The sequence below is a fragment of the Panthera leo genome, chromosome A2, assembly GCF_018350215.1.
Source record: "Panthera leo isolate Ple1 chromosome A2, P.leo_Ple1_pat1.1, whole genome shotgun sequence".
Lineage (NCBI taxonomy): Eukaryota > Metazoa > Chordata > Mammalia > Carnivora > Felidae > Panthera > Panthera leo.
The window spans coordinates 20,599,468-20,618,473 of record NC_056680.1 but is presented as its reverse complement, the minus strand read 5'-3'; the positions used below and the strand labels follow the sequence as shown (position 1 = coordinate 20,618,473).

Here is a 19,006-nt window from a genome sequence, read left to right as displayed (position 1 = left end):
CTGAGCCTCGGCAAAGTAACTTGTCCAAAGTTTCAGAGCTCAAGGCAGTATTTGAGCCAGACCTGCCTTCCCAACGTGTCCTTGCCCTGTCACCCTCCTCCTTGCCAAGAACCTTGGGTCAAGGTGGCTCCCTCTCTCCAGGATCCCCTTTGGGTTGAATGAAAGCCCTCAAGCCCTGGTGGGGGAGGTGAGACCAGAGGCACTGTTGGGGCCCGGCTGGTACTGAGTTAACAGGTTCTTGTGCAAGACTAGCAGGCTTGTGACATGCCAACATTCACCAACCCTAGAACTGCTGTGGCCCTGCTGTGGCCTTTGGAATCGTTGGGGTGAAATCAGCACAGGAGTGATGACCAAATAACGACCCTTCTCTTTCGGGAAGGCTTCTTAGCCCCACCACCCACCCTGCAGACCTAGCAAGCTAATACCTGTGCCTCATAGACTTGGGGTTAGCAGCACAGGGGTCTGCAGGGACCAGGTCAGGGAGGGCAGTGGGTGCCCTGGGATCCTCTATGTCTCCGCTCTGCTCATTGTCATCTATGGGACACAGCCTAGTGTGGCCAGGCCTTCTTCCCATTATTTCAAGAATAGCCTCACATCCAGATTTTGATGTGAGCACTTGGAATTCTTATATTTTTAAATATCAAAAACTTAGTTGAGTAGATAATATTTGAATATGGCTAAAATGCAAATAGTATGACACGGTAAAAGAAAATTTTTCCCTCATCCAAATCTGCCCATAGGCACAACCACTGCTTCCAAGTTTTTATGGGTCCTTCCAGAAAGATCCTACTCAGTCATTCAACATTTGCCTGTTGACTGCCTGCTATAAATGACCTGCATTCCTAAAACACATTTTGCTCCTTGTTTTTTGTGTTTAACACTGTAGCTTGGAGAGAGCCCTGTAGTGAGCAGAGAGACTTCTTGTGGCCCGCCTCATCTCTAGTTGCTCCGTGGTTTCCGGTAGGTTGCTCATACAAATTCTTGAACGTGCTTCTTTGTATGGGGTGAGGACTTCTGTGGGATATTTAGAAATGAAATCGCTAGGTCAAAAGGCAAGCCAAAGGTTAAAATCTTTTTTTTTTTTTAATTTTTTAACATTTTATTTATTTATTTTTTTTTTTCAACGTTTTTTTTTTTTTTTTTTTTTTTTATTTATTTTTGGGACAGAGAGAGACAGAGCATGAACGGGGGAGGGGCAGAGAGAGAGGGAGACACAGAATCGGAAACAGGCTCCAGGCTCCGAGCCATCAGCCCAGAGCCTGACGCGGGGCTCGAACTCACGGACCGCGAGATCGTGACCTGGCTGAAGTCGGACGCTTAACCGACTGCGCCACCCAGGCGCCCCAACATTTTATTTATTTTTGAGACAGAGAGAGAGACAGAGTGTGAGCCAGGGAGGGGCAGAGAAAGAGGGAGACACAGAATCTGAAGCCGCCTTCAGGCTCTGAGCCTGACGCAGGGACCGCGAGATCATGACCTGCGCTGAAGTCGGACACCTAACTGACTGAGCCACCCAGGTGCCCCAAAGGTCAAAATCTTTGATTCCAGGGTTGTTTTTTCTCTGATATTGAATTGTATGTGTTCTTGTGAGCAGCCTCAGACCCTTGACGAAGTGAAGTAGTTTTCTGGAAAAGGATAAATAGGTTTATTTATTCAGCAAATACTTACTGTGCACCCACTGTTTACCAGGTATTGAACTAGATTTTAAGACAGAACAAGGCAGATGTAGTCCTGTTCTCATGGGATGGATGGTCTAGTGGGGGAGACTATATGTGTATATATATATGTACATATGCATATACATGTATATGCACATATATACATACATATACACACGCATATATAGTAAATACGAGCCCATGTCAACATGTGACCACAGAATGAGCGCTCACATAGGTGGTCTGACAAGAATAGGGGCTGCTTTGTTTGGGGTTTGAGGAGGCCTCTCTGAGGAGGGGATGTTCTGATGGTGAAGTTCCCCCTCTGATGTTCTGAGGAGGTGAGTCCTAATGGACCAGAAGGAGCCAACAAGGATGGGGGTAGAACAGGCCAGGCTGGGGAATCTATGCCCTTGGCCACCTCCAGCCCTGGCCGGTGCACTTTATAACATGGAAAGTTGGGAACACCAGCCGTCTTGCCCAGGGCTGAGGAGGCATGGGTGTGTTTCATTATATATTACTGTTATTATGACAAATATGTGAGCAAGAAAACATGGGCGAGAAGTCTGTGGGAGGTGGGCATGCTCGAATGGGCTCTCTAGAACTTTGAGGACCCTGAGGAGGGAGAGTGGGTAGGAGCTGGAAGGCCTCCAAGCCTCTGAGGCCTCACTGAAGTCACAGAGGCTGGCGTAGCATGAAGGGCAGCAGAGGCAGCCTGGGCCCAACTAAAGGGCCCTGAGAGCCAGCCAAGAGATGGACCTTACTGTGTGAAGTTTGGGATTGGGAGACAGCTCTGAAGCCTTGAGGCTCAACTTCAGCAGACCCTGGGCTTCAGTCAGGGTGGCCGTGCCAGACCCAGCCAGGGGGGGCTAGCATGGGGCAAGGCCACCCATGACATTTACCCAACCTCCAGAACCCATCCGGCTTGAATGCAGCACCCTGGTTGTGACACGGGCTCAGTGCTTCCCTCTAGGTAACTGTCACCATGCCACCCAGGCCCTAGGTTCCTCTTTTCTGAGCTACCCACATCAAGGTCCATTGGGATTTTGCCTTCATTGCTCTGACTTGGGGAGAAGGGTGCTTGAGGGGGTCAGCAGTGCTGGTGGCTCACAAGAGAGGTACTCAATGAACATTTGTTGAATGAACAGATGGATGAACGAGCAAATGCATGCATGAATGAATAAATGGAATGGGTAAATAAATGAGGATTTGCTGTGGACTGTGTGAATGCATAGGTTTGTGTGGGTTCTCAGGCCCCAGAAATGGGGCAGTTTGTGGGCAGATTGTGTCAGCAAGAGGCAAGTGTGGAAAGCAAGAAGCAGATGGTTGGTCAGCAGATAGCCCAGAGATGGGAAGGGGAATTCGCAAGGTCATCTAACAGGCACCCCCTTGCTTGGGCATTTATAGGAGCTTGCCCTGGGGAGATTTGTGAGCGCCCACATTCTGAGCATCCTGCCACCACACCTCCTCTCATCCATATACAAGCACACACTGGGGGGCGTCTGGGGGGCTCAGATGGTTAAGCGTCCTACTTTGGCATGGGCCAGGATCTCATGGTTCATGGGTTCGAGCCCCACGTAGGGGTCTGTACTGACAGCTCAGAGGCTGGAGCCTGCTTTGCATTCTGTGTCTCCCTCTCTCTCTGCCCCTCCCCTGCTCGTGCTCTGTCTCTTTCTCTCAAAAATAAATAAACATTAACAAGCACACATGGGCCCTCACAGGTGTCCACGTAGCCTCCTCCAGGCCTCCCTCTATGCTTGTCCTGAATCAGGCCACCTCTGATCCTGGGCCTGGTCTGTGGAGCAGAGCTGGCATGGGATGGGGGCTACAGGACAGACCACAGGACAAGTAGTAAGTCTTCCCCATCCCAGACCTTCGCCCCTTCTTGTTGTCTTTCTCCGACCACCTATGTGGCCAGCACATCAGAGGATGACCATGACCGTGCAGCAGGAATGCTCTCATTTACCTCTGCCTAACTACATTTAGAAAATAGTTTTTCCACAGTTTCCCTGCATCTCTGCTGGTATCTCTGAAGTGACAAATCAGGTTTGTGAGTTCTTAGGGCCAAGTTTCTGCCAGAGCAACCTGCTAGTCACATTCAGAGGTGCACACACTGGATATCTCTCAAGTTCATTCATGGTCTCAGGCCCGCAGGTGCTAGAGTCACTGACACCACCTCTGCACAGCCACATGTCCAGCCCCTCTGATCATAGGAACAGTAACACACATGCTCATAGCCATATATAGCTGCAAAGTCACATTGCTACAGGCAGGCATGCTAGGGCAGCCACAGTGCACCATGGTTGTGACATTGTCATACATGAGGTCACACACGTGGGCTGAACCATGTAGGGTCACAGGGTTGTGCACATTACTTTGCCCCTCCCCCTTACTGCTATCCCAACCTCCCAAAGTGCTCACTACCTCGCTGGGATGTGTCATCACCATCCCTTCCCCAACCCACATCCCTGATAAGGTCAAGGCTAGCAAGAGCTCTATCCTTCCCTCAGCTTGCCTTTTCTGTGGCCATAATACTCACGGATGCCCTGATGGTCCTGTACAACTCTGAAAAGTACCCAACGGGCCTGTGTGGACTCTGGGGCACTACAGTCAAGCTGTGTGATAATAACAGTCTCTTCATTCAGGACCTCAATTTTTTCACCTGTTTAATGGAGGCATGGACTTGGTGGTTCCAAGTCCTTTCTGGCACTCATGATAGGGACAGCTGTGATCCTGTGGCCCCTCAAGCATTTCCTGGGCCCTGGGCTCCTTGAGCCACCTGGCTCCTGAGATTCTACTCAAACCTTAAGGCAAATGCCTCTCAATAATGAATGGGCCCCAGTGAGGTTTCCTTGGGAACAAAGGAGAGCCCAGCTATGCTCTCACTGAAGGCCTGATACCTGGCTGTCTGTCAGGGTCACAGGAGGAGCCTGTGAGATAGGGCGCCACAAAGCCTGATCTCTGGGGGACTCACCCAAGCCTTCTTACAAGCAACACACTGGCAGAAAGAACCTTCTAGAAAAGCTGCCACATAACTCAACTGCAAGCTCAGGCAGGGTATCTCAGTACAAGAGACAGTCATTGTTCTGGAAAGGCCAGAGGCAGCCCCTCCTTCTTCCCCTTCTTGTTCCTGATCTTCCCAGACCCCTGGGGTTCCAGCATAACCAGTATGTCCCCCTGAGTTCAGGAGAGGTCAGTAGATTTATAAATCCCCCAAATCTAGTCAGCGTCACCATAGGGAGATTTGTGTACTTTCCAAAGAGTGGTTGTTGAGTGGCCAATGTGTGCCAGGTGCAGTGCAGGAGCCCAGAGAAAATAAACCAAAGTGCACCCGAAGTAGCACTGGTGCAGGACGTTTTACAGTGTTCTCTGGAAAAAAAAAAAAAAAAAGTTCTGTGGTCAAGTAAGTTAGGAAAGCCTATTATATAATTCAGCTGGGCTGAACAAAGGTAAACCAGTTTCTTGCTTGTGGGTTTTGGCAGAGCCTGTATCAGGCTGTGTGCTGCAACAGTGTTCTGGGAGTTGGTGGAGAGAGAGTGTGAGTCTCATTTCCACCCTGCTTTCTTCTCCAAGCCTCTGGCCGGGCGGGAGACCTCAAGCAATGCTGCTTGAGGGGCACCAGGATTCCAGATTCAGCAGGGTGCTGGGGAATCTGAATTTCTGCAAGTTGTCAGGAGCTGCTGCCAGGACATCACTTGGAAAACCACTGATCTTAGAACAGCTAGAGGGATCTTTCTAAGGCTAAAACACAGAGGTCGTCCTCTGCTCAAAGCTCTTCTGTGGCTCCTTCTCACTCAGCAGAAGCCAAGTCCTCATGGAGTCTGTAAGGCCCCCCTACCTCAATGACACTGTCCCTCTACTTGTTTCTCTGTCCCCTAACCCTACCCAACAAGTCCCCACCTGGGGCCTTTGCTGTTGCTGTCCCTTTTGCCCTGTATAATGCTCCTCCCCCAGATCTTGGTGGGGCAATCATCCCTCATCCCATCATTCTCACTCCCAACCCAGCCTTGTACCCCTGCTCTTCCAAGAGGCCCTCCAATACCACGCTCTTTCCACAGCCCCGCATGTTGACTCCATGAGGCCAGGGCTGTGCTGTCTGATGACTCTGTTCCTAGCACCACGCACAGTGCTCAGCAAAGGTTGGGGGGACTGTTAAGTGAATGGAGCCCAGGACCCCAGCAGGGCTAAAACTTGGGCCTCCCAGGCCAGACAGGCCTGAGCATCTAAGAACACCCTCACAGGTGGACTCTGGATGGGGCCCTCTGGTCTGATGCCAGGTCTGGTGCCCTGGGAAGGGCTGGGGAGGAGGGCAGAGGTGTCCAGGCTGGGGCCGTGGGGAGTGGCCCTGTGGATGCCAGGTTCTGGCACTGGCTCTGTGAACCTTATCAGTGCTGACTTGCGTCCTATCCTTGGAGCACTCTGTGTTCCTGGTGCATCTCCCCAGAGGTCATGGAAGTGCTGATGAACTTATGATCCTGATGAGCTCAGAGGGTGTCCTGTGGCAGAAACCAGAAGTTTCTGAGGAACGGGGGCCAGATCTGTCTCCCCACTGCAGCCTCCATTGGCTCTGGCTTGGCCTAGGGGTAATCCCAGTGGGCAGCTGGGGGAAGGAGGGTTAGCCAAGCCTGTCTAACTGCCAGATGCAGAGGAGGTATAGGGAGGTTGTGGGGCAGTGGTACACCCTCCTCTTCTTTAAGGGGGGGTGGGGGTGGTTGCCCAGCACTTTCACCAGGGTGGCCTGTCTGATTCTGTGTCTTGTGCTGGCAGTACCCCTGTAGCCCTCCCCACTCATGTCAAGGCTGTGTTTGGGTAGCCTTGAGTAGCCCCCCACAGGGACTGTGTGAATTTGCACATGATATCAGTGGTGGCCTTGTTCAGGATTCCCAAGGAATTTTCTGGCAAGCAAGGCTTTGACTTTGGGCCTCCTGCCCAGTGAGCTGACATTAGGCCCTGAGCCTTGTTCTGAATGGCTCTGCCTGGTGGGTAGACGGAGGGCTGGGGTCCCTGGGCCACCTGTCCTGGCCTTCCTGTGTACTCATACTGCCGAGGCACACACAAGTGTGCGTGTATGAGTATGTAGGTACCTTCAGGAAAAGCCTGCCGGTCTGAGCTCCCACAATCTCCCCCCCAGTGTGCCCTGCTTTTTTAAACTACCATTTATTGAGAGCTTACTGGTGCCAGGCCTGTATTTTAATCCTTACAGCAACTCTGTTCCCTAGGGTTGTGTCTCTCAAAAGGGTATGTTGAAGTCCTAAACCCTCAGTACTTGTGGATGTGACTTTATTCAGAAATAAGGTCTTTGCAAATGTAATCACGTTGAAATGAGATGATACCGGATGAGAATGGACCCCAATCCCATGATTGGTGTCCTTACAAGAAGAAGGAAATTTGGATACGTAGGGAAGACAGCCACTTGAAGGAGGCAGAGAGTGGAGTCATGTGGCCCCATGCCAGGAACTCAGGGGCTACTAGGAGCTGGAAGAGGCCAGGAAGTATCCTCTTCTAGAGTCTTCAGAAGGAGGATGACCCTGTCGACACCCCAGCTTTTAAATTTGGGCCTCCAGAACTAGGAGAGAATCATTTTTTGTTGTTTGAAGCCACTTAGTTTGTGGCACTTTGTTACAGTGGCCCCAGTACCCCTAGCTTCTATTATGATCTCCATTGCATGAGGAGATGAGGCTCAGAGAGGTTGAGCTCCTGCCCACAGCTACACAGTAAGTCAATGTTGTACCTGTGATTGGAACCCAATCTGCACAACTCCAGCCTTTCCCTCATGGACCCCGGAACTATCACCTCCTCCCTTACCTCCATCCCCTGACCCACTAAAGCACACCAATCCCCAGCCTCAGGGGAGACCCCATGCCCTCCCTGCTAGTGGCCTCCAATCTTGTTTGCTGGCTCCTAGACTTTCCCAGTGTCCTGGCTTCCCCAAGCTCCAATCCTACCTCCCTACTCTTCCCTCACCACACCCTGGACCCCAGCATGGCCTCAGTCCATGTGGGAACTCTGGTTGCCCCACAACCCAGCATCCTGCCACCCTTCCTGCCATCTCCATGAAGTCATATCTCCCTGCAGCTGGACCCCTTTCCTCCAAACAACCCAGGCCGCTCTGTTCTCAGACCTCTCCCTTTTCTGAAGGGGATTCTTGGGGGCTGTCCTGCTGGGACCTCCATGCTCTCTCTTTGCCAAGCACAATACCCCCGGACACTCAGACTCCTGTCTTAGCCCAGCTCCTTGCCAGTGGCCATAAGACCAAGCCAGTGAGACCTGGCATTTCTCCTTTCCCCATCCCCATGGGTCCCTGACCCCCAACTCTGTCCCAGAACTCCTGAATTCCTACACTTTGCTGAGACAGTAACTGGCTACCACCTCTCCCCAAAGAGGAATAGCCCCCTGGCTGATGTCACCCCCATGTACATCCCCCTTCACCCTGGGCTGGTCACCTGTCACACTTAGGGCTTTGCCCAGTCTGTCCATTTAAGCACCTCCTCTGAGTGCTGAGGTTTCCAGTCTCACAGAGTGGTCCTTATGAAGCGGAAGGCTGCACCCCTCGCTGGCACACCAAGCCTCTAATACTCCCCTGCTGCCTATAGGATGGAGGCTAAGTTCCCCTGCGTGGCCTTTGTGGCCTTTCCTGCTACTGTCCAGGCTCCTGTGGGCAGCAAGTTTCAGACAGACAGTGTCTGGGTTCTAGTCCTCTCTGCAGTAGGGCCTTCCCTGGTTCCCTGCCCCCAACCCGCTTGATCTCTTGCCTTTACCCTGGCCCAAGGGCAAAACTGACACTGCTCAAAGCAGGTGCAGATCTGTTTGGCCAAATCTGACACAGGCCTGGCATGATCTGGCAAATCCTGTGTCGGCCTGGTTGAGAGAGGAAAGGAGGGCAAGGCCATTACTTGCCTGATATTGTGCTGACCTTCCCTGGACAAGCAGAAGTTTGCATAAGAGAGGTCACCGGAGTCCCTGTGTCCATGTGGCATAGCAGGACACCAGCACGTGCAGGGTGTAGCAGCTTGTGTTGGCGCCCTTCCTGGTCCCCTCCCTCTTACAACTTTCATGCACACAAGGCCGACTTCCTTGCTGGTACTCCAGGCCCTGTGCAGAGGGCGTTCTTCCCCTAGATGGCCCGGAAGTGCCAGGCCTGCACCATGGCTATCGGGAATGTGAGGATAAACCCCTCGTCTCCCTTATCTTCAGGTGGGAGGGCCCCAAGGCACGTTCTGCATTGTGTCCCAGAGCTCTCCCATGTAATGGGGCCCCGGTCACCCACAGTGGCCATCTGCTTAATAACATACTTTTCACTGGCTGCTTTCGTTTCTCTGTGTCACTTCCCCTTTCCCTACTGCTGTTTCCCAGAATCACCTCCCAAATAAATTACCCCTGAATCCTTTCTCGGGGCGAGCTTCTGGAAGAACCTAAACTAAGATATGCAGCAAACTAAGATATGCATAAAGAGTCTCACACAGGCACACATACACATGCAGCAGACACATACAGCCATGTAGAAGTGCTCAGTGACAGGCCAGGCACATGTGGTCAGTCGTACCCAGACACGCACACATATGCGTACACACACAGATACGCTCATACTCCTAGACACACGGACGCATCCTCAGTCATGACGCAGACACGTGCACACACAGCTAGGCACACACCTGTGTCCGTTCCACGTGTGCTAGAGAGGGGACCAGAATGAACTGACCGGACCCTCCCTCCAGAAGCACGGAGATCCTCAGAAGAAGACCCAGGCCCGGTAGCCACAGAAGCGGAGGATCTGGCCTGAAGGAATCTGAGCAGCTTGAGCCCCATGGGGCCCAGAGGAGAAGCAGCCTTTCCTTCTACCTGTGGAGGGTGGGGGCATTTGAGCCAAGGGTAGAGGGTAGGATTTGCCCTGAGGGCTGAACACTGGGGTGTCCCAGGCAGAGGGAATAGTGTAGACCAGGCACAAGGGTGGGAAGGTCTGGCCCATGAGGTGGGATGGGGTGCAAGGCAAGGCTGGAGCAGGGACAGAGCAGATGGGCTGTGGAGAACCTTGCCTTATTCTGACAACCAGAGGGGAGCCATGGATGGGTTTTGACTGAGGGAGCACATGGCAAGCCCCAGGGAATACTGACAAGTGTAATCATCCCACATCTACGTCAAACCCCTTCTCGCCTCCTCGAGGACCATAAGACAAGTCCCATCCCCTCTGGAATTCAGTGTCTCCCTTGCACAGGTGGATGCTCAGGCCCCACACATATGAGTAATCTGTTAGGGGGTGAACCTACCTAGGACCCAAGGATGACTCACCACAGGAGGCCTTTGTCACCTGGGTGAACCTCTTGGCTCCTGGCAGCTGGGATGGGAGGGGCCAATCCCCAAGGAGCAGGGGAACAGATGGGTGGAAACTAGGCAGTGGAGGTGAGTCCACACCAGGCAAGCTTGTCACTGCCCACCTTAGCCCAGAGGAGCTGTGTATCTCTTCCATCCCATAACTTGCCCTTCTGGGGCCTGGGATGTCATTTCTCTGTGGAAGACCTGCTTGTCCTTGAACCCCTCTTCCCACATGCCTCCTCCTGGAAGCCTCCCATCTTATCCACAGAGGGACACCCCAGTGCTGAGCTGGATGGAACCCCTCAGAGGACACTCACTGGGCTCAGCTTGCTTGATGGCTCCTTCTATCTGATTCCCCTGATGAGCCAGGCACAAGGGCTCCTGTGTACCTGACCCTCCATAATGTAGTGACCCCAGAATAGGGCTAGGCACACAGCTGGTACTTCACAGATGCTTGTGGAATTGAATTGCCTGCTACCAACCCAATAGAAAGCCCTTTTCTCTGAGTCCGGGCATCACTGGGGCCCTTGAAAGGGTTTCCCGGTGTCGCTTGGGTCCAGTGAGTCGGGTGACTGAACTGTCAAAGTTCTGGTGACCTTTCCCTGTGTCAGGCCGATGATGAGTGCCCAGCACCGCACTGGGCAGGGTGACCCAGCAGGGTATTGTTCCTGCTCTACTGGAGCTCATGTTCCCCAGGAAGATGCACAAGAAAGCAATTGCTCATAAGCACCCTGGAGGATGGAGGCAGGAGAGGGTCCCTGGGGTGGGCCCAGAAGAGGTGTCTCTGAGGGGTTAATGTTCAGGCTGAGACCTGAAGGTACATGCATGAGGCAAGCTATGATCTCAGAGAAGGGCAGGCCAAGCAGAGGAAACAGTCAGTGCAAAGGTCCCTGGGAGGGTCTGAGCTTGGAGTGCAAGAGGCCAGTGTGACATGATGAGGAAGGAGAGACAAAGGAGGTCTGGCTAGGCTTGCCTCCAGCCACTTCCCTCAGGAAGTCTGCCCAACTACATCCACCCATTGAGACCAGAAGGGCCTTAGAGGTTCCCTATGGATGTCCTTATTGGACAATAGGGAAACTGAGGCCTGAGGTCCTCTCAGAGCAAGTTGGGACCACAGAGCAAGTTGGGGTCAGAGTTGAGACTTGTCTAGTCTTGGGTCCCTGGCCAGAGCATCATAGGTAGGTGAGAGCTCCCTTTGAAGGCAGGGCAGGGCTGTCCAGGTCCCCACTGTGCCCAGGGCTTCTTGGTGAGTTACCAGGACCATTACATAAGAATCACCCAGACCCATGGAGTCAGACTCTACAGCTGGCCTGGAAATCAGCATTGAAACCAACTATACCCTGGATTCTGGAAACCCTGTGCCCTAGGCCCTCTGAGCAAGCTCACACCCTTTGATGACCAGCTGGGAGACTTCTACAGTCCTGCTTCTTTTTTTCCTAATTTAATTTAATTTAATTTAATTTAATTTAATTTAATATTATTTAATTTTTTAAATGTTTATTTCTTTTTTTTGAGAGACAGAGACAGAGACAGAGAGTGAGTGGGGTTGGGCAGAGAGACAGGGAGACACAGAATCTGAAGCAGGCTCCAGGCTCTGAGCTGGCAGCACAGAGCCCAATGTGGGGCTTGAACTCATGAACCATGACATCATGACCTGAGCTGAAGTCAGACGCTTAGCCGATGGAGCCCCCCCCAGGTGCCCCTCTACAGTCCTGCTTCTCACAATGATGGGTGATGGAGAGGGGACATGAAACTACAGGATACACTGGAGCATATTCCTGACTATCAGCATGACTTGGAGTGAACTGGTCCATCATCAAAACATTAATTTGATATTAAAAAGATATTAGAGAAGTAGATGCCAAACCGACTTGACTAAGATAAAATATGAGACAACAAAGGACTTTCTAGCATGGGGTCAGTCACCTCGGGACTCTTTTGGCCCCCATCTCTGCTTGTTGGGGGTTAAAGTCTTTTTTTTTTTTTAAATTTTTTTTTTTTACATTTATTTATTTTTGAGACAGAGAGAGACAGAGCATGAACGGGGGAGGGTCAGAGAGAGGGAGACACAGAATCTGAAACAGCCTCCAGGCTCTGAGCCGTCAGCACAGAGCCTGACACGGGGCTCGAACTCACGGACTGCGAGATCATGACCCGAGCCGAAGTCGGCCGCTTAACCGACTGAGCCACCCAGGCGCCCCTGGGGGTTAAAGTCTTAAGACCCTTTTAAGTTACACTGGGGCCTGAACTATGTAAGGGTTCTTAGTTTTTCCAATATGTGTTAGAATTAAAGGTTCTGGCTGTGCAGGCACACAGACTTGGGTTCTGATCCTGGCTCCCCACTTACTAATTCTGCACCTCAGTTTCTCCATCAGTAAAATGGACAAAATACTGCATCACTCCTGGGGTTGGCGCTAAGACTTCATGTGGCATTTGGGGTACAGTGACTCTGGTATATTAAAGTTATCAGTTATTTTATTGCTGACCCTATTCGAGGCCAGTTCACTGCACCGCAATTCAGGTTTCCCTGGAGGGGGGAAATCCAATTGCCTTCTGACTCTGGGCCCCTGACCCCAGCTTCTCACTCCAAACGCTCTGGGGGCAGCCAGCAGAGTCCTGCTATGGAGCCCAAGGGGCTGTGGCCTGCATCTTCCCGTCTTGCCCCACATCTCTGGAGTTGTGCTGGGAACTCCAACCACCCCCACTCCTCCAGCTGGGCAGTGGGGCACCAGGACAAAGAGTTACCTTGGCTACTGTGGACTGGGTCTATGTTCCCCATGGCCTCACCAGAAGACTGAAGTCCAAAATGCTCAGTGACTTGCCTAAGACCACAGAGTCAATTCATAGTCTGGGGCTGTGCTGTCCAATACAGTGGCCACTGGGCACATATGGCTGTTACATTGAAGTTAATGAAAATTAAATACAATTTACAATTCAGTTCTTTAGGCACAGTGGCCACATTTCAAATGTTCAATAGTCACATGTAACCAGTGGCTACTGTATTAGCGTAGATGTAGAGAACATTTCCATCATCACGGAAAGTTCTCTTGGTCACTCTGGTTTAGAGCAGCTTGGGCCCAATGGCCTCACCTGGGGATCTTGTAAGACACTGGTACCTGGCCCCACCTGCAAAGGTTCTAAATGGCAGCCAGGGCTGAATACTGCTGCTCTGAAGCCCTGTCAGCATTATCTACCAGGAAGGTTCTCACGTTTGAGTTCAGACCTTTGATGGCATTTGCACCCCACCCCCAGCCCACCTGTGCAAAGCCAAGGCCAGGTGGCTTCAGTTTTTTGGGGTTTGTTCTATCATAGCTGGGCTGCCCTGGGACCTTCTCTTTTCCCTGGACAATGTGAAGGGGAGGGCCAGCATTTTCCAAGGGGTTGCTTGGGGCTGTGAGAGGGAGGGCGTTGGTCATGCTCATGGGAGGACTCAGCACACAGAGGCGTCCACATCTGACTTGAGTGGATGGTGTGGCGTAGTGACTCTGTATCTTCACACCTCCTGGAAACTGGTCCCAGATCCACTGACATCACTGTCCCCAGGAATTGCCATAGCAGCTCTAGTCATGCATTCACTGTTTGCAATGTGGAAGGACAGGCTCAAGGTGAACGCTCACCTAGAGGGACACCCAGTGTCCCCACGGGTGTGAGCTTCTTACCAGAGTGGCCAATGCTGTTGAATGGAGGAGTAGGCCTGAGTGAGGACGAAGGCTTGTGGCCCCTTAAACCCCTCCTGCTTTGGGGTATGGCCTGTATTTAGAGAAGTTTGGCTTGTAGGGGTGTGCCATTTCCACAGGGGGTAAGACTGAGGCCCAGAACTGCAATGAGACTTCAGAGGGAAGGTCCTCCTGCAGGGGTCACTCCCAGTTCTGATAGCGTAGCCTCATCTGTGAGGGGTCTCTTTTGGCTCACCTCAGCCCAAGGAGGGGACAGACATGTGGCTAGTCCCCTGACCCATTGAAACTGTTCCCCATGATTCTTGTCAACATTTGTGTCCTTATAATCTGGCCCTACTTCTGAGGCCATCCACTTTGTCCCTGGTCTCCAGATACTCCACCCTCAATCCTGTCACCAGACTTTTGCCTAGTCTGTTCCCTGCACTGGAATTGTGCCCATCCTCTCTCCTGTCTACCTATGCCCTCTTTGTGCTCTGAAGTTCAGGTTTTCCTGCCCCCACAGAGAAGCGTTCCCCAATTACCCTAATCCCTTCCCCTTCTCACTTGCTGAGAACAAGTCCCACCCTTCACAGACCTCATTACCTTTTCTTTTTTTTAATTTTTTTAATGTTTATTTATTTTTGACAGAGAGAGACAGAGCATGAGTGGGGGAGGGGCAAAGAGAGAGGGAGATATAGAATCCAAAGCAGGCTCCAGGCCCTGAGCTGTCAGTAGCACAGAGCCTGACATGGGGCTCGAACTCACAGACCACGAGAAGATGACCTGAGCCGAAGTTGGACGCTCAACCGACTGAGCCACCCAGGCACCCCCAGACCTCATTACCTTCTGTGAGCTATCTTGTCACGATTCATTTACTTAATTGGCAAATATTTACCGTGACCCCACTCTCTCTGGGGCCCTGTGCTGGGTGCAGGAATATAGTCACATCCTTTCCCTGGAACTGATGTTCTTTTTTTTTTTTTTTTTTTAACGTTTATTTATTATTGAGAGACAGAGAGACACAGAGCGTGAGCAAGGGAGGGGCAGAGAAAGGAGGAGACACAGAATCTGAAGCAGGCTCCAGGCCCTGAGCTGTCAGTAGTACAGAGCCTGACATGGGGCTCGAACTCACAGACCACGAGAAGATGACCTGAGCCGAAGTTGGACGCTCAACCGACTGAGCCACCCAGGCACCCCCAGACCTCATTACCTTCTGTGAGCAATCTTGTCACGATTCATTTACTTAATTGGCAAATATTTACTGTGACCCCACTCTCTCTGGGGCCCTGTGCTGGGTGCAGGAATATAGTCACATCCTTTCCCTGGAACTGATGTTCTTTTTTTTTTTTTTTTTTTTTTAACGTTTATTTATTATTGAGAGACAGAGAGACACAGAGCGTGAGCAAGGGAGGGGCAGAGAAAGGAGGAGACACAGAATCTGAAGCAGGCTCCAGGCCGTGAGCTGTCAGCACAGAGCCCAACGCAGGGCTCGAACTCACAAACTGTGAGATCATGACCTGAGCCGAAGTCGGTCGCCCAACCAACTGAGCCACCCAGGCGCCCCTGGAGCTGATGTTCTAAGAGGGTAGAAGATAACAAACCATCAAGTCCAGTGTGCCAGATGGCAATGCCACTTGTGGAAAATAAAATAGAAGGAAGGCAGGTTGGCATTTTAAGTAGGGTGGCCAGGGAAAGCCACACTGAGAAGGTGACATACAAATAAAGTCCTGAGAGGAGTGATGGGTTGAGCCAAGTGGACACAGGGACAATAGCCAATGCAAAAGTCCTGAGATGGGAGAACGCTTGGCACATTCCTATTCAAGGAACAGCAAGAAGACTAATGTGGCCGGAGCAGAGGCAGTCAGGGGAGAGAGGTAGGAGCAGAGGCAGAGAGGTGTCAGCGAGATTGTGGGAACAGAGGAGGTATGTGATGTGGTTGAGGTCACAGTAAAAAGTCAAATGTATTAAGTGGCAGCTCAGTATCCAGCTCTGATACTGATTAATAGCTCACGGAATCCTTCCTCCCCCATTGTGGCAGGTATGTTACGAGTATTTTACAGTCAAGGACATGGAGGCTCAGAGAGATGGTGTAACTCCTGGTAGGTCACCCAGCATGAAGTTGGCAGGGCCTGGGCTCACCCCAAGATATGCCTGACGCTGGGACAAGCCCTGAGCTGCCATGCTCAGTTTCAAGCCAGGCCACAGTGCAGGGCTGAGTGACAGAACTGATGGGGCTTTCCAGGCATGGGTTGGACTGGACTATGCAGGTGGGTGTGATCCCTACTTTTCCTCCTGCTTTCTCTGCCCCACCCTGAGGTGTTGGCTTTTGGGCAGGGGGTCTGGGAGTGATGACAGGGGGACAGTCTCTTGCAGGGGTGCCTACCCATGGGCTTTATACCAGGATAGAAACATTCTTGCCACAAGGGGGCTTGAAAAAGAAGCTCTCTTCTAGTCCCCCTCAACATGGAGGTGCCCCCCAACATTGAGGCCAGCAATGTTGGCTCCTCCAACGTTGAGCAACTTGAGGGACTCCCCCAGCATGAGGGACTTAGATAGAAATGGAGTCCAATCTGATGGAGGTGGCACAGGGTGGGAGCTATTCAGTCAAACAGGGGAGGCACCAAACTTGGTTTATGCAGGTTGTGCCAATGGTGGATCCTGGCTTGTCTCTATGTCGTTGGCGGAATGTGGTGTTGCAATTTTTGGAGACTAAATGAGCCAGAGTGGGTGGGGCACCCCCAGCTCCTCTTCTGATGGGTAAGGATAGAAAATAGTGGGATCTGGAAAGACTAGGGAGGATGAGTAAAACCTTAGAGTGCCTCTAACTTTGAGGAAGCGTGACATTTGAAAATCATTTTACAAAAGGGTTTCTCTAAATTCAGTTTTGTAGACTGTGAGCTTCTATAGACCAAGGGTGTTCCATAGCTAAAATTATACAAACAAAACAACAAAACAAAACCAAAAAACACTACCAACAACAACAATAAAAGAACTCTGTGTTTAATGGATAGATTTTTCTGTATTTAATTTTTTTCCTTAATTTTTTCACCTTAAGTGTTTGCATAGCAGGCAATAGAATAGCTGAATAAGGTGAAGTTGGTGGGAAGACTTGAAAATCATCATTTGAACAGTGTTGAACAACTTCTGGGCATATGAATGATACAATACTTGAATTTTTAAAAATGTTTATTTTTGAGAGAGAGTGTGTGTACCATGTGCATGGCTGAGGCAGAAAGAGACACAGAGGATCTGAAGCGGCTTTTGCGCTGACAGTAGAGAGCCTGATGTAGGGCTCGAACCTATGAACTATGAGATATGACCTGAGCTGAAGTCGGATGCTTAACTGACTGAGCCACCCAGGCACCCCACAGTAAATGTTGTTTTAAGGAGAATTTTGATAACTAAGTTAAATGAACCTGAACATTTGTAATGTAAAGAAACCTATGCCAAATCACCTTGAAAATGAGATTAAATGTATCTCCGTTTCTTCTTTATGGCCCCAGACTTTTCAGGTCCAAAGGAGAGATCCACTCCTCTCCATGCCAGCTATCTACATGTGCCTTTTTCTGAATATGTTCTGGTTTGAAGGTCCACGTAGACACCACCTTAGGTCTCAGGATGTAGTAAGAAACCTCAGGGCCTGGCCAGATCCTAATCAGTGTTGGAGTCTGGCCAAACCGGCCTGTCCAGGGGAGGTGACAGAAGGTTCCTGAATATTGCAAAACATCCGGTCCAGGTCAGTTCCAGGTTGGGAAGATGCCCGGAGCAGGGTTGAAGGTCTAGACAAGGACAGCCTGGACTTTCCGACAGCATAAAGTGAACAGGGATGGCCTCTAGTGGCCAGGCCCCTAGAAAGTCTCCTTCTCTTTTATTTTTTAATTTTATTTTTTATTTTAATTCTAGTGTAGTTAACATAGTGTTATATTAGTTTCAGGTGTATGATATAGTGATTCAACAATTCTGTACATTATTCAGTGCTCATCGTGGTAAGTGTATCTCTTTACATGTTTCACCCATCCCCCTACCCACCTCCTCTCTGGTAACCACCAGTTTGTGGGGGTTTTTTTCTTTGTTCTTTTGTTTGGTTTCTTAAATTCCACATATGAGTGAAATCATATGGTATTTGTCTTTCTCTGTGACTTATTTCACTTAGCATTACACTCTCTAAATCCATTCATACTGCTGCAAATGGCAAGATTTCATTCTTTTTGATGGCAGAGCAACATTCCATTGTATAAATACAGCACCTCTTCTTTATCCATTCATCTACCGATGAACACTTGGGCTGCTTCCATAATTTGGCTATTGTATATAATGCTGCACTAAACATGGGGAGAGGCCTATTATCTTTTCAAATTAGGTGTTTTCGTATTGTTTAGGTAAATAAAAATATGGTAGTTCTATTTTCAATTTTTTGAGGAAACTTCTGTTCTCCACAGTGAGTGCACCAGGCTGCATTCCCATCAACAGTGCTCGAGGGTTTCTTTTTCTCCGCATCCTTGCCAACACTTGTTGTTTCTTTTGTTTTTGATTTTAGCCATTCTGACAGTTATGAGGTGGTATCTCATTATGGCTTTAATTTGCATTTCCCCTATTGATGAGTGATGTTGAGCATCTTTTCATGTGTCTGTTGGCCATCTGTATGTCTTCTTTGGTGAACTGTCCATGTCTTCCACCCATTTAAAAAAAATCTTTTTTAATATTTATTCATTTTTGAGAGAGAGAGAGAGGGGGGGGGCGGGGCAGAGAGAGACAGAAACACAGAATCTGAAGCAGGCTCCAGGCTCTGAGCCATCATCACAGAGCCTGATGTGGGGCGTGAACCCATGGACTCGTGACATCATGACCTCAGCTGAAGTCGGACACTTAATCAACTGAGCCACCCAGGCGCCCCCAAATTATTTTTTTAATGTTTATTTATTTTTGAGAGAGAGAGAGAGAGAGAGAGAGAGACAGAGCACAAGTTGGGGAGGGGCAGAGAGAGAGGGAGACACAGAATCTAAAGTATGTTCCAGGCTCTGAGCTGTCAGCACAGAGCCCGACATGGGGTTCGAACTCATGAACAGTGAGATCATGACCTGAGCCGAAGTTGGATGCTTAACCGACTGAGCCAGCAGGGTGCCCCCTTCCACCCACTTTTTAAAAATGTCTATTTATTTATTTATTTATTTATTTATTTATTTATTTATTTATTTATTTTTAAATGTTTTTAATGTTTTTATTTATTTTTGAAGGAGAGAGAGACAGAGCATGAGTGGGGGAGGAGCAGAAAGAGAGGGAGACATAGAATCTGAAGCAGGCTCCAGGCTCTAAGCTGTCAGCACAGAGCCCGATGTGGGCCTCGAACCCACGAACTGTGAGATCATGACCTGAGCCGAAGTC

The 19,006-nt window shown here is 50.3% G+C and overlaps 1 protein-coding gene across 4 annotated transcripts in view; it reads left to right on the top strand.

Annotated features, from left to right (window-relative positions):
* The window catches only part of POC1A (POC1 centriolar protein A), a 101,367-nt gene that overhangs the window by 5,982 nt on the left and 76,379 nt on the right, over window positions 1-19,006 (top strand). For all 4 annotated transcript variants that reach the window (XM_042929567.1, XM_042929566.1, XM_042929568.1 and 1 more), the window contains one exon: window positions 887-960. In XM_042929567.1, coding sequence (XP_042785501.1) covers window positions 887-960 — 74 coding nt within the window. The remainder of the gene's footprint in view (window positions 1-886; window positions 961-19,006) is intronic.